The 16247-nt window shown below is 41.1% G+C and overlaps 1 protein-coding gene across 1 annotated transcript in view; it reads right to left on the bottom strand.

Moving 5' to 3' along the window:
- tafa5l (TAFA chemokine like family member 5, like) overlaps positions 1–16247 on the bottom strand; it is a 44465-nt gene that overhangs the window by 15595 nt on the left and 12623 nt on the right. The window contains exons 3-4 of the mRNA XM_026153223.2: positions 15200–15349; positions 3590–3717 (exon numbers count right to left, since the gene is read on the bottom strand). Of these exons, the coding sequence (XP_026009008.1) occupies positions 3590–3717; positions 15200–15349 (278 nt within the window). The remainder of the gene's footprint in view (positions 1–3589; positions 3718–15199; positions 15350–16247) is intronic.

Raw genomic sequence — 16247 nt, forward strand, 5'->3', positions numbered from 1 at the left:
TTACCTGAGGCAGATATCAGGCAGGTAAAAAAATGTATTCACTCTACTGGCATGAAGGTACAATCAAAATAGTGTTTGTCCATAAATATGAGCCTACTTCTTTGTATTGAGCCACTTACAGTTATTTAAATGATCCAATGAACTCATGTATGTTCTGTTGAAAGGAGATAGCTTAAAGGACATGGTATTCCACAGATACATACAAACTGGTACTTTGGCATTGGCGCTGTGACACAATGGGTTTATGCCAACATTGAGATTGGTCTCAGTTCCAATTTGTTGCGCATGGATGCTTGCACAGGACCTCTCGGTCTCATATTTGATTGTACTTTCACTGTAAATCCTTTTCCTACATGCAGAACTGAAGTCCTGAGTCCAAAGCAAGGTTTTTTAGATTGATACTCACTGACAGAAATTGTGTTTTTATTCATTAAAAAAAGACTATTTTTCAGTGATTGTGTGTATTCAGTTTGTCAGACGAAGCAACTGTTATAAAGTTTAAGATCTGGAGTTAAAAACAAAAAATCCTGTTTTCATCCGAAGCATTGTCAAGAGATGCTAAGCATTTCTAGATATCTCATGCTACATTAGGCAACAACACTAGCTGGAGACTGCTGCAGCCAGAATTCTGCCAATCATGTGCAAAGAGCTTGATGATCTTGTCGCCTTTGAAAAAAGGGAATAGGTCTGCAACCATTTCCAGTCTGTTGCTGTCTAAAAGGGTTGCACTTGACTAACTCAGATGGATAGCAATATGTTGGGAATCCGTCTGCATTTTTAAATTTAATGGCAATTATTTGCACATCTTCACTCTGAGAATGATTGAGAGTCCGAGGGAATGAGACAGGCAGCGGTTGTTTGGAGACAGGTTGTCTCTCCCCAGGCAACCTGCGCAATCCCCTTGTGATCATAAGCGATCGCCCAGAGGTTGAGAGGGTTGCACGTTCAACCTTTGGGTCACTGCAATTTTTTTTTTAATTGACAACAACCACCAGTTTTTCCTACTGGCAAGAAGGTTGCTGTCCTATTTTTCCTCTAGTATGACTGAGCCATTAATATGTCCAAAATATGTGACAAAAGCTCCAGTCTCTTGGCTAACAAATAAACTTTTTTCTCTCCACCGCCGTAGATTTTATCATGCATTGGCAGATTGTTAGGCCTCGGTGTCTGATACTGCTGCAGCTGATGCCAGAAGACAACTTGTGCAGATTTCTGTGACAGATCTGCACAATCTGTATTTGACACCCTGGGAATGACAGCGAAAAGCCGAGCAAGCAAGGTAACACTGGTAAATGCAAAAAGGTGGTGCAGAAATAAAATTTGAAGAGTTATAAAGTCAGCCAGTTGGCTCAGAGATTTAATGACCACAGTTTGGCTCTTTGCTGTTCAAGGAGCAGATGACTAAAAAGAAACTTGTCCAGCCGAGCTTGTCACCAACAGTCGTTAGGCCCTCTTCAAAATTTTCATGAACGTGGGAAGCGCAAACCATTCTAAACAAAAGTATAGAGGACATGCCAGCAGTATAACTGGGATCGGCTGACGTTTTTTGGAGGAAGTGTATTTGTTAGGTTTTGTATTGTTGATTGTCATTTATGCTTAGAAATATTTAACCATATATGCTTAGAGGTGTATAATCATTTGTAGATTGAAAGAATGTCTCATCCTAGGAGGTCTGTAACAACTCTGTGTAGCATAAGATCACACACCTCCTAGGAGAGGTCGTATCTTCTCTTGCTGATATATGGTTTAGCAAACACACGTATATCTCTTTAAGTATAAGAGCCTTTTGTTTAGATAGATCTGCTAGACGCCTGGCACCAGCTTTGGGGAGTCTTCACAGGGTCACATCTTGACCTCACACAAATCACACCACACACGCACACAGGCAAGGTACTCTTTGTGTGTATGTAGACGTCATATGTTAATGAACCTATGCATATTCATGTAGCCTCAATAAAAGAACAGTGTTACGGGAGAACGAACGAGAGCAACTGGGGTCAAGCGAAGGAACGGCGTTTGTCCGGTTCTCTCCCGTGCACGAGAAACATGAAGAACTTTGCCTACTCGTGTCTTGCTTTGCTGTGTAATTATATTGTCTTCAACGTTCCAGCGAATAGGTTCAAGCTACAAACCTATCAGTATTTGTTTCCATGACTTGTCAAAGAAAGGTTATCAACACCATATCTCCACAAGTCATAGCAGGAAGGTGGCCACCTGCTAAGAGAAATGCATTACATTGAATTGTACAGAAAGAATACAAAATTGCTCCATTTTCATGGAGCATAGAGCTGCATAGTGTGAAATTGCCTAGAGATATAGTGTGAAGCACACAGTGACAGAGAGACCTGTATCCATGGTGACTCTAATGTTCACTAAACAAGCAGTAATGTCTGGAGGGTAGATATTTTTCTTTATTCTTTGCTTTCAAACGCATTCATAATGATTATTCTTTTGCATTGATACAAAAAATATATGAAGTTAACCCTCGTGGAGACTAGCAATGCTCCTTGTGCATTGTTTCGCTGCTTAATCAAATGAGAATTAATCAGTGCTCAGTAAGCGATGCAGCACTGGCAGCTCTGAGGCATTGGATGCACTGTGAGAGGAGCCTACAGAGGACCAGATGACACCATATTGAGGGTTTTAAAAATTCAACATGTTTTGCATTCGTTTAAATCTCTAACAAAGTCAGAGAGAGGTCAGACACTAATGTTATCTGTCTGCACACTGCCTAATGCTTTGGTCAACATTTTTACATATTACATATATCTGTCTTGCATTTGCATTTGCAGACGTTTTCCATCAGCTTCCACCTTCTCCATAAAAACACAAAGACAGAATAATAACTACAGAACATTTGTTCCAAATGTGTGATTCACTTGCAGTTCCTAGCTCGTGTGATTTGGTGTCAGATTCAGATTTGACTGGCTTCAAATGATTTGTTTTAGCTTTGGGAGGAGATGACTGAGCCTTGGCTAGTGTGTTTAAGCCATTCTGTAAAATAATCCAGGATGTAGGAAAAAGAAAGTTTTCCACAAGTAGCCCGGGTAATATGGTACACTGCTTGCTTTCAGTGCAAATGTGATACAGCACAGGGCTGATCCAGCAGCTCTGGAGCTGAACATCTTATACTTAGGAGCTGCAGATCAGTAAAAACTAATGATGATTTCACTAATTTCATGAGATTTTCTTCCTATGCACCTCCCAACACATCTTTGCACCACTATTACTGTATATGCTACAGATTCAGGCTTCAGTGTTTCAAAAGTTTGAATTACCAAAATTCAAAACTCCTGTAAAAGTGTAAAACAAACCAGACTGAGGCCTAAAGATATCTAAAAAAATCTTCAAAGTTTGATCCCACAGAGAGCAGTGCTGCATGAATTTTCTGGCATCTTTGTTCCACTATTGATGCAGTGTTTGAAACCTGGATGCTGACCTGCTGTTTGACTGAAATATACTCCCTGTAGCCCAGGGCTCAGGCTTCACCTGACACTATCGGCTGGCGGGGGTTCGCTCATGCTGAAAATGTAGGCGCATTGCTGTTATGTGCATATGGCGTATATTAATGTCACGTCTAGTAAATTACCGTGACGGTCTTGATGCGACCACTGCCCCTGGTGCAGGTCCAGCCGGATCGGTTGAACAGGAGGCTGCAGACCTCCCCCTCCATGCAGGGAGCCATCTCACACCACTGACGGCTGCGAACAATTCGTGCTGGGAGGCAAAGAAAGACATCAGGTCAAAGAGGTAAATTAGACAGAGAGACAGATTCACAGAGCGAGAGAGAAAAACTGCGGAAAAAGTCAACTTTTTTTTCCCCATAACAAACAAATCTGTTGTTTTTATGCTCACCAGACACAAAGGTAACCTTATACGTTGATGTCTCTAAAAGCCTGTAGTATTTTAATGAGGTTCTTGTTGAACTAGCATGTCAGAATTGCCTGTGGTAGTAACCTTTACAGGCCAGCTGGCGGTCCATAAATTACTCTCTTGCTAATGCAAGCTTTCACTGCAACTGCACAGAAAGATTGCTTCCCCCCCTCTTCCCGTTTTGACATTTTTTTCTTGGTGGAAATTAAAACATAATAATGTTTCATTTGTTTAAGCTAAATTATACTCTGAGAAGTTGAGTCCAGCTACAGCTTGGCCATAAATTTGATCCTGTTACAAAATGCACACATCTTCATTTTTCTTGGCATCATCAGAGAGCAGATGAATCCATCTTTTTCCCCCACTGAGGTCCTAATTAGCTGGAGGCTGTGGTGGTGGTGGCATATCTCCATTGTGTTTTACAGGTGTAGCCACAATTTAGGCGATTATTTGTTTTTAGCCTGCCTACCTAAAGAGATCATAGCTTTTATACACTGGAGATCATTGTGGCCATATTAGAACGTGACAAATGACATGACTGAAAATTGGTCAAAAAACACACAAAACGCAGATTGTAATAACAGACAGGGGGCCTTTTTCAAAAATTATTATATATTATATATATTTTTGTTTTTTACATGTGTCTTGTTGTCCAGTAACTGTGGGAGGAGAAAAGTGTGTTCATTTAGCATGGACAAATGCATTAGTAAAATTGATGCAGCAGCACCATGGGTTTTTCAGTCTACACATTCTTCTTGTCAAAACCTGATGCCAACAAACCCACAATGCAAATTGAACATTAACAGATCAGTGACAGATTGGGAATTGTTGAGGCGGCGATGGTGAATAATAGAAGGAAATGGATTGCAGATGTCTGGTTAGACCGCTTTTTTATTTATTTTTTATTTTTTGTTGCACTCAGCACCCCCAGATTTACACTTTCAAACTTGCAGTCTTAAGCCCCAATGGACAGTGACATTATTTGAGCACTTCTAGCAGGTTTTACTCAAAATAAACCACAAACAACACAGGCAGCTGTGTTCCCTACACAGTAAACCTACTTATGGAGGCATTTGGCCAACATGTTAGTGGCAGGCTAGCAGCTGTAATTTGGTTTTAGGCCCTCGCAAATGTCAAATGTATTATTTCTGATGTCAGTATTGCTATGGTGCTGGACTTATTGTTTTTAGACTTTATGCAGTTGTGACACAAATGACAGCTGCAGGGGTCTGTAAACCTTAAATTCATTTTTAGTAGCATTTTATAGATAGATTAGAGAGAGGAGATTACATATCAGAAAGGCAATCAAAAACAAGCCTTTCTCCAGTCTTCTTAAAGTTATTTGTTGGCAGAAGACGTCAGGCTGTCACAGCGTAACCAAGTGATGCTCCCATTCTCCCGCTGCAGCCTGACTGCATGACATTGAATTAACATTCGCCTGTCGTCGAGGTTGATAAGCACTGATTGTTCTTTACACAGCGTGCTAAAGCAACACTGAAAGGTTATCAGCTCTCTGCGGACCTGGCTGGGGCCACCGCTCCTGCCTACCCACAATCCCCCGGGGCAGCACATTGTGGAACGAGGTAACATGGTGGGCAAATTGAAAGAGAGGAACTACAATTCGCTGAATGTCCGGAGGAGAGCTGATGGTGGAACCGAGAGGGGAGCCGCAGAAGGGGAAGCGTAAAGAGGTGCGGAAAGGGAGGCCTTGTGACATTTTGCTGTGAGGTATTCCTGTCCAGGCCTTGTTAACGGTCTGAAATTGGTCTTTGGAGTGTCAGACCCCAACTGCTAGTCTGCAATAAAGATCTGCTGTCTTGTGGTATTTATCAAGCTGGCCGAATAGCACCCTCATGTATGTAACGCGGCACACACAATCACTGCTGTGTAAATACAAAGCCATTCTCCCTCAGCAAATAATGGATATTATTTACTCATCGTGGAAGGAGCTGTGCTTTTTTAAGCCTGCTCTCATAGTGTTGCCATGCAGCCAGGGAGAGACAGCAGTTCAACGAAACAATACATAAACCTGTCGTCGCATCGTACAGAACGAGCTTAAGAAGATAGTTTAGCTTTGCGACTGGATTCTGAGACAAAATGGTCATTTTGGCATCATCCTGAGTGGGGAAGAGGCAAATCTAAAGTGACCTTCCTCCTGACACAGCAACGTGCCGCGGTGAATTTTCATTTTCACAGCTATCCGTCAGGTGCAACAAAGCGTAGATTTATCAGTCAGTTGCAGATGTAGTTTTGAGTACATTACAGGGCCAGCAAAACTCAATTTCCAGAGCAAGGAATAAAAGCTGAGCTGGCAAAGCAGTGGGAGTGCTGACTAACCGTGGAGTGCATCAGGCCAGCCAACCCAGAGTCACGCAGGTTGGCTAAAATAAATGCAGTTTTCAGCTCCTGCTGTACTATCCGGGCACCCGATAGCTTGCCCTTGTTACTTTTTCAATGCCATCCATGACAACATGAGTTGATCTATGATGACTTGATGAGTCTCCTGGTGCTGAGAGCCGTGGATTGGTGACACGGCGTTAGGGGGGGATGAGAGCATTGCTGTGATAACCTCATGCACGACAACATCATGAATAACGCGAGCGGCAACAAAACGGCAGCGCTGCAGTTCGGCTTCAGCCTGTCTCCATCCATCAAACCTATCGCTCCCAAAATGCTGGCACGCACAATTGTAGACACATTAAAAAGCTTAGACGTTACAACCACCCACCCACCCACTAAGCTTCTGTGCTAAAGCTGTCTGAAAATATCTGTCTGCTGCTTGATTTCACCCTTCAGTATGCTTTACATGCTGTGGGTATAATAAACCTGGCTTGTTGGGTTACTCAACTGGTGCAAATTGCTGGAAATATTGTGGCTATCTTGGCATTATAGTTTTATCATGGTGTTTGAACAGATTTTCAGGCCTGTTTTGTAATGTTTTCCTGTTTGTTATGGTAACAGCAGAGATGAAACAGCTGGCTGTGGTGGCTGGAAGAGAGGAGGAGAGTGTCTCTGTCTGGCCGACACCTGGGTGGCCCGTCGTGTCGCAGTCGCTGTCGGAGTCCCACCCAGGGACCGCGGACGTCAAGCCAGGCTTATCAGCTGCCAGGGTCCCTGTCGGGGTACGGCTCTGGACCTCAAACTAGATCACACGTAAGACCATCTGTCCCCCCTGCACACGGTGCCAAGCCCTGCCCAGCGCAACACAACACTGCCAGACGAGACTCAGAGCAGGGCAGGAGGCACAATGGCGACTTCTAAACCAGACGCGCTGCTAATCTGACGAAATTCTGCCACCGCAGAAGAGCAAAAAATAACATCAAATTTATACTCAAGCCACAGGCAGCTCATTTAAAATGTATTCAGATGAAGAGAGAGACACTTTCTCACCAAGGACACACCAAAGGATTAATTGCATCGAAGAAAAAAAACAAAGCGACAAATGAATCACTAGAACAATTAATTAAGAGCATCTTTTGAAATGAAATAATGGAACTAATACTGATGATTCTTATGCAGCAGTAAACACCCTACAAGATTATAGCCAGTCATTAAAGCTGGGCACCAAAAACACTGTAACAGGTTTTTACAGGTTTTCGGGCTCATGTTAATTAAACTTCAATCACAGATCAATCTGCAACATTATCCTGACAGCATGGGCCTGATGGGCTGATGATCAGCCCGCCTACAAAATGTATCCACACATAATCATGTATTGTGTTTGTTGAGAATCCAGTTAGTTTCCTGTTGCAGTTTTTTGGGGGGACTTGCTTTGCATTTCTGGTGGGTAGTGTTTTATTTGTGGTTGTTGACACAGATGGGAAGTTTACGCTCCACTGATCAGAAATCAATAAACCATTAGTAGAGTTGTACCATAAAAAAATAATTTTTTTATGTTTATGAAGTGGTTATAACCAATCTGGGTTAATCCATCAATCAACTGGCTTTTCATGAGCAACAAACTATTGGTCAATTACAGAGGGTCAAAATTAACCAGATGCCAAATATTGTATTTTCAGAAAATACCTGTTCCATATTATTGTAGGGTCTACCTTACAATGTGAAGCGCCTTGAGTTGACTGTTGTGATTTGCTGCTGTATAAATACAATAAAATTGAATTCAACTGAAAATTTACACTCCTTTAACTACACAGGGGACAACTATCAAAGTTACAAATGCAACAGTGATACAACAAGACTTTTTATCACTTGTCATTAGCCTTTCGTCTTTTTCTAAAGCTGAATTTTGTCACTGCACCGAATCTTTTCTTGGCATCACTGTTGAAAGCAACGTTCCATAGAAAGTTCATTCAAAGGTAGTAAAAAGCGCACTTAGACACACTAGTAATCAAACGCTTGTAGATTGCAGGGTGACTCCATTTCCATGAAAAACTATTAAATAAAAATCTTAAAGGTGTTTTTACTCTCTGCATAGAGGGCTTTTAATGTGAAACATCAGCACATCCTTTTTTTTTAAATTGCAATTGCAAATAAAAGAAACATTTGAACTCCTTGGTGAATAAAAATATTTCTCCTAAACAGAAAGAAAAAAAAAACAAGAGCAACAAATTCAATTCAATTAAAATTAACTTTACACGTTCTTTTGTGCTTATGCAACACTGAATAATCATGGCTGTGTTCCATATGAAAGATGAAATTGCTCATGAAACTGCTGCTATGAAATATACATTCAATAAATATTAAAATGATCAAGATGAGGTAAATATGGAAGGAAGTGCTGTTAGCACTGCAGGCAAACTATGCCAACAACACTAGCAAATGAATGTCAGATCAGAAGCAAACATGTTTTTCAAAGTCACGCTTGTTTAAAACGAGGGCCTGGCTCTGTCTGCAGTTAAAATAAAGAGTACATCTAATCCTCTCGGCTATGCGTCTGCAATATAAATACGAAAAAAACCTCTGCTTTTGTTTTGTTTTGATGCTTCTTCTAAATCACTTCTTTTGCCCGTTTATTGTCAATAACGCTTTGACTGAGCGCAAAACGAGAAGCTTGAACCCAGCATATAAACGGTCTCCCTGCAGCCTCTTATCATGGTGGCCATCGAGCTTCATACGATTACCGTGTGATGTGGTGGCATGGCAACAACGGGCCACGCAGAGAAAGGGAGCAGGAGAGACTCGGGGAGCAGATTAGAGTGAGAGCAGGGAGACAAGCAAGGAAAAGCACATAATCCTCCTGTGTACAGTGTGCAGACTAAACCTGCACAACCCTGACATACAGCAGCACAAAAAGAGGGCAAAAAAGCTTGAAATACGCCTACAAAAAGAGTATCAAAAGAAGTAACTTGCAGAAAAAAAGCCACTGCCCTTGCTGCAACATGTTCAGTGAAGTAAAAAAAACAAAAAAAAACAGGAGGAACAACTCGGTAATATGTCATACTGCACAAGCAATGCAGCTACCGTCTAGGCTAATCAATTCATATATTCACAGGTAACAACAGACTTTATTCACTTTGAGGCTTAGATAGTTTTGTCGTTATGTAATTACTGAAGGCAGAATACAAGCAGGACGGCAAGGGAGATAAGAAGAATTGTCCAATTGCCTCTGTTAAGCCATCAGCTGCAGATTGTAGTAACTTTGAAAATGTCTCAGAGGTTACATCAGACTAAGCCTTGGATTTTAGTTTCGATTCATTACAGGAAACCGTAAAGGCCCTCAAATCCCAGAGCTTTTCGTGGTGATTATAACTCTGCCGATGACTTGATCCAATCTGTGCTCACAGTGTAAATTGCACGTATACACTCCAAAAGGTCAGCTGCTCACGGGGTCAAATGTCAAACTGTGCACTTTATCAGTGTGTAGTGTGAAAAGTCAATCTCCCAAAGTTCTGTGCACAGCAACCAAAGCTGACAAGCATCAGTTCTTTGAAAATCCAGTAACAGACAAACATAAATACGAATAACCCTCCACACTGGTCATACCTATTGGGTAAAAATGGATGTTTATCAAAGCTTCAGTTCTGACTGTAATCACATTACCACTCACCATAGCTGACAATGGAAATGTTGGAACATTATTCTACCTCAGGTGAAAATCAAAGGTTTTACCTCTATACTCTGTTGAGTGTATTCAGCTGTTAATTTTCCAGTGTTAAAACACTACATCTCCAAAACCAGTTATGTAGATGTTTGTAAAGGACATATCTAAAGTCTGAATTCACTCAATAAAGCTTCCTTGATCGCTGTCCATGGTGCTGATCATTGAGCTGATCTAGCTTATGGATCCTGGTAGATGAACTGGCCTTTGTTCTATTAGGTCAGTCGCCTAATGTCTGCAATATCTTTGGGTACTAATTCATAATACATTATTTGCATGCTAACAGCTAAAGTTTTGATATCCTTAGATCTGATGTCTTTACCAGCTTTAATCACACTACTGGAAATAAAGGTGGACCGTGCAGGTTGTCGAGATATAACAGGATTTGACACTGTTGCATCTGTGACTCACACCTTTACAAAAATGCTCTATTACTTCCAAAAGACAAGTTATCCCCCCGCAAAAATAACCTTCCATATTTCTTATTAGATATTGAACGTGTAGATCCAGCTGCAGAAACCGGGGGAACTAGAGAAGACTATGACGTGGCAAAAATATATCCCACTAGAAGTGAACCAGGGACATTGCAGTTATTTGCTAATCATAAGTCAGCACACATCTTAATTTTTCAATCCTTGGTCTCAGCATTTAATAGCTATTGGTATTATGTATGAGCATGCTCTTGATCTTTCTACCGCTTTATAAAATGAATAGTTACATATTCCGTTCAATCCAGTTTTAACTAGAGTATGTGCCACCCATTGACAACAAAAGCCATCTCAAGGTGCTTTGTATTGTAAGCTAAAGACTTTGCAAAGAGAAAGCCAACGAGCCGATGATCCTTTATGAGCAAGCGATTCGCAACAGTGTCCTCACTTTGTAAGACGAGGAGACCTCTTTGTGTTACAAACTGTAACATCCAATCTGTAACACCCAAATGCACACCTTTGTCTCATTTAGTGGCCTCATTCAAATGCGGATCCACAAATACAGAGAAATTAAAGCCATATCCTCTCTTAGCTACTTGTCTGCAACGTGCTTCCACTCTCCCTCTGGATGTGAGAGCACCACTCATGGGTTCTCTTGCAGGATGAAGGAGGACACAGCGCCTGCCTGGCCAGATATCAGAAAACACTGCTTAACTTGTCCATCGGCAGGTTCAGTCATAAAGAGTGCACTAAAAAGGCCAGTTGTTATCACAAGCACAACTTTAGAGTTATTAACACTTTTATTGCACTTACAGTAACATAACTAGTTAAAATCAAGTCTGGCAACCCGCCTCTCAATTTCTCTGTTCTGTGTGTGTCGGTTTCACCACAATACACGGGCCATGACGCAGAAATGTTGAAACAGAGAGCAGAGGATAGAAAAAAAAAAGGAAGGAGCACACATAAATAGCACAAGCTCCTGATATGACTGCGTAATCAAGCAGCTAAAAATGCGCCAATGTCGGATAAACCTTGTTCCCGATTTTCAGTTCTAACAAGCCGCATCCACGGGATTGGTTCCTTAGTCTTGTTGTGTTTGAAACTGCACTGACATCCTGCAGCTCCCAGGCAAAAAACGCTCAGCCATGTAGCTGACTGCTTGTCTTCGAGCACACAAAAGAAACACCATATGGACATGCATATAAACCACAGCTCTCCGTCACAAAAAGGAATTTGTTTAAGTTACTCTTTAACCTGAAAAACAAATGAGATTTTTGTGCTCCGTTCACCATATGTTTCCAAAATTAGTCATAGCTGTAAACACCCCGTATCAGGCAGGCTCGCTCGCCTTTGTTTACATGCCACAGACGGAGAGTCAGTGACGGTTCCACTTTCATTAAAGGTCACTGTTCTATCACAGGATCACAAAAGGGCAGTGATCCACTTCTTCTGCAGCTGTGAAAGTGTTGTATAAAACTGATCAGGAAGAAAGTGGAACACTGAAAGAATGATCCCCGGCCTTGGTGAGATACAGAAATATATAAACCTATTTATAAGTCTGTGAATTGTTTATGTGTTTAGAAGGGCAAAAGAGGATTTATGGGAAGGGCCATTAAAGTGAATGTAAATGAATATGCTCTCAGCTAAAAGGTTAGAGAGGATATGTGAGCACAGGCATCATTAAATCCACTGCATTTTGGTGCAATACACACTAATTCCATTTAAAATCCTGGCAACGACTGACGAGCTCAGCTGTCAGCAGAAAATCTTAATATGACCCTGCAAGCAACAGGTCCCAACTTTAATGCGCTGGCTATTAATGGAGCGTAGGGTGTGGTGCGGCAGGAAGCCAGTAATAATCAATTTCCTGCTGCTGTAATCATAGTTCTCTGTAAATTAATTAGCATCTGTTGAGTGTTATGGAAAAATGTCTGCGGAGAGGGAGAGGTGGTTAAAAGCAGCGCGCCGAGAGGATGACATGGACTGTGGGGCTCTGGTGTCAGGGATATTAGATTAAGGCCAACATGAGTCATCGCATGATGGAACTAATGGTGCATCTGATTGTGATATTGTGAGCTCCAATCACACCCCTCCCATCCCTTTCATCGTTCTTATCACCCTTAGCTAGATACTGTCCAATGGCTCAGAGACAGGGGCTCTAAAGTATAAAATCTTATCTACAAAGTGGATGAACACTGGAGTCTCCATTACAAGTGATCTTTATTTTTTTTTTAAAAACCCAGGTGGAGGAGGAAAAGGAGGAGGAAAATTCAACCCAATACACGCTGGAGACACAAAGCAATTACTAATTTGTTGATGTCACAGTGGCTGACTGAAGAAGGCCTAATGCAGACAACCAATCACACAGTTAGGAGTAAAACAGTCTAAAAGGCATCAAAAAGTCAGACATGCAAAGTGATTATCGATTGGCTGGTTAAACAACCAAATTACATCGGCACTTACTTTTAATGGAGAGAGAAGGAAGCCAATACATTTTGTTCATTGGGCTTATTGAGGACAGGTTGCGCTCTGTTGTTGTTGAAGTCTGGCTTTTTACCCAGTGTCAAACGGGGGAGATGATGCTGCTTTGCATTAGGATATTTTTGACATTAATAACTTGGCTGTAAAGTGGCTAATGACTCTTTGTCCTGTTTTCTTCCATTCTCCTTGGGTTGGTAAAGTTTCATGACTGCATAGTGCATGGTTACGACGCTACCATTTTGACAAAGGCTGTCCAAAGACAGGACAGTCAGACCGACACAGCGGTGCCGTAGTTCCTGCAACAGCAGGTTTGTCCAGCAGCACGTTTGGAAGTCACGACACAGGCGGACAGACAGAAAACAGCAACTGCATTCCACTCAGGAGTAGCCGATGCAGGGCTGCGGTATTGTGCATTTTGCTTCACTGAAATGGGACTCCTACTGGAACAGAGACATTATTGTTAATAGTTACACCTGTGCTTTTCCTCTTATAATTTGTCATGATGTTCCTGTTATGTCAAAATGTCTGCCATGAAAAAGGTCTGTAGATGCTGTTGTGACAGAGGAAATGATTCCACGTGTCATTATCGCATGTATTATTGGTCTTGGCGATATTTTAACCTGAAGTTGATTTTTTTTTTTTCATTTTGTTTGCAGATCAGTTTAGTTTAGAGTTTAGTTTCAGATATCCCAGTTCCAGTAAAGATACATTTATCAAAGCTTCCTTGCTTTGGAAATTTGACCAAAGCAAGAATGGATCAAAGGAAAAACTAATTTATTTTAAATAGTGTTATTTTCCGCAGTTACTTCTTCTGGGGAACCTGCTTCCAGTGTGGATTTGGGGATACAGACACACTTTACTTTTAAAATTAAGCTTAAATTTCTATGTGTTTATAGTTAAGGCTGGGTCAGGTGACCCTGTACTCTCCCTTAGTTATGCTGTAGTAGGCCTAGACTGCTGTGGGCTCACTCTCCATGTGTTTATACACCACTCTACGTTTAATCATTAGTTATTATTAATCTCTGGCTCTCTTCCACAGCTGTTTTTGTCCTGTCTCTCTGTCTCATCTCCAACCAGTCACAGCAGATGGCTGCCCCTCGCTGAGCCTGGTTCTGCTGGAGGTTTCTTCCTGTTAAAGGTTTTTGCTTCCCACACTCGCCAAGTGCTTCATCACAGGAGGTCGTCTGATTGCTAGACTTGAATTGATTGTTGTTATGATTTGGCATATAAATATCGCATCAGTTGAATTTAGTTTTGTTTTTTATTTCCATTAACTAAAATGTTTTTTTCAGTATTTATGTCACTACTTTAATTTTGGTGTTTAGTTTTATTTTACAGTGTATTATTCAGCTTTTCTCAACGGGACCAGAGCATCCAGAGAGCACTCCTAGGTTTGTGAAATTACAATGCAATTACATACATTAAAAACTATCAAATTATTTTTTTTTGCACGAGATTTATTCAAATACTTCATTGTTCTCCACTCCTGCATTACTGCAAAAAATGTACAAAAGTAAATACATGACTAGGTTTCCCACTTTTTCCCACTTTGTTCAGAAACACAGATCGAGATCCCACACTCAACAAGAGTAAAAAGTTTGACACAACTTGTTCAATTAAGTATGAAGCCACTGCTAGCAGCCAGCTAGTGTAGGTTAACATAGAGACTGGAAAGAATAACTGCTAGCCTGGCTCCGTACAAAGAAAACTAAACCCTGCCTGCAGGCATCTCTGAGGTTCATTATTAACAGTAGTATAGAAATATCACAATCATATTTTACAAGAGATCATTCCTTGTACATCCTGGAGACTCTGCTAGTGGTGTTAGGGTTAGGGTGTAAGCCAAGCTAACCAGCCGCTAGTGATCATATGTAGCACACAAGTGTGCCAGGAGACTCGATCCTTAACTCTTGATGAAAAACACTTCCCTAAAAAAAATCTTAAAATTAAAAAAAAAAAAAACCCTAAATGCTCAGAGAATATTTCTACTTTAATAGTTTAATTGAACTACAGCTGTTCAATTTATGGTGGTAAAGGTGGAGTTGCATACAACAGGCTTCATATAGGGAAATATTAAAAGGTTTTGACATGCCGACTGCAATATAGTTGTTATAGGTGAAATACAAATAGTTTTTCTTCAAGCATGGGGGAAAAATCCATTGTGTTACAGAAATATTGAAATTACTTTGAACTTTTTTTTCATCAATTACACTTTTTAATTAGATTGTTTCTATGTTTATAGCACACCAGCCGATTCAGTTGCTTGCCAAAGTGACTTCTTCTCCCGCTGTACTGAATCACTCCAGCTACGTTCTCTAATATTTATTCTCCATTGGGCTAGAGAAGTCACTGAACTCACCATCTACGCAGGCCGGCCTCGCCCTGGTGGTGCCGGCGATCTGGCCTCTCCTGCAGGCGCAGCGGGCTGTCTGCCTGGCGATGGTCCGCCTGGGAACACTGCTGTCTCTGTTGAGCATCACTATCTCGCAGGTTCCCACCGCCAACTGGCCTGCCAAACACAGCAGTGAGGATAAAGTACATCACATTAGCATAATGAGTCAGTAATGAACTTATTACAGAGGAGCAACTGGTGTTCAAAGGTGAAAACGACAGGCTGGCTGTTGTTTGCAAAGAGACATTTTTTTTACCTTTTTGGCTTTGTGTTCCACTAAAGAGTTTAATATTCTCATTAAAAATGTCAGGAAAGTTTTTAGTGCTTTAAAAGCAGGCGGCTAGAATGCTTTTTCAGTTTTAATACAGCATGACAGAGTTCTCTTGATGAAAGTGCCTTACAGGGATCATGCAGGGAAAAAAAATCAGTTAAAAGAGCATCTTCCATTTGGCTACCCATAACTGCAAAATAACAAACACACGAGTCAGAGGCTCCGAGATATGAGAGCACCATAAAACAACTTATTGATTTTTTTCACGTAATGGGCAAAATCTAAAGACTTCTTCTGACTGTGAGCATGAATGTTCTCTGCAAATTTCATAGCAGTCAACCCATTAAATAATGAAACATCAAGACTGTTCTCGCCGTGAAATTGACAACACTGGCCATTTGTAGATAACTTATCCTCGCATGTACCTGAAAATATCCACTTTACAGGCAGTCGCAATAATTAAACAGAGAACTCACAGCCATGCCCGAACGTACAATGTGAGGTTAACACTCTCACACCCTGTTTGAAGCCACATTTATTTATTTTTTGCTCTTTTTTATTTGACTATCCAAATGAGTTGGACCACTGACAGAAATAAAATGTTACTTGGTTGACGGAGTAGAGGCTGCTGGGCACTGCTCCTACACCAGACAGACCAATTTTCAAGCCAAGCTAAGCTCTACTGAGACAGCAAATGGACAGAATGTCTTAAAGTGATGATTACCTTGCTCAGAAATCTGTGTG

This window comes from Astatotilapia calliptera, chromosome 20 (genome assembly GCF_964374335.1).
Source record: "Astatotilapia calliptera chromosome 20, fAstCal68.1, whole genome shotgun sequence".
NCBI classification, from domain to species: Eukaryota; Metazoa; Chordata; class Actinopteri; order Cichliformes; family Cichlidae; genus Astatotilapia; species Astatotilapia calliptera.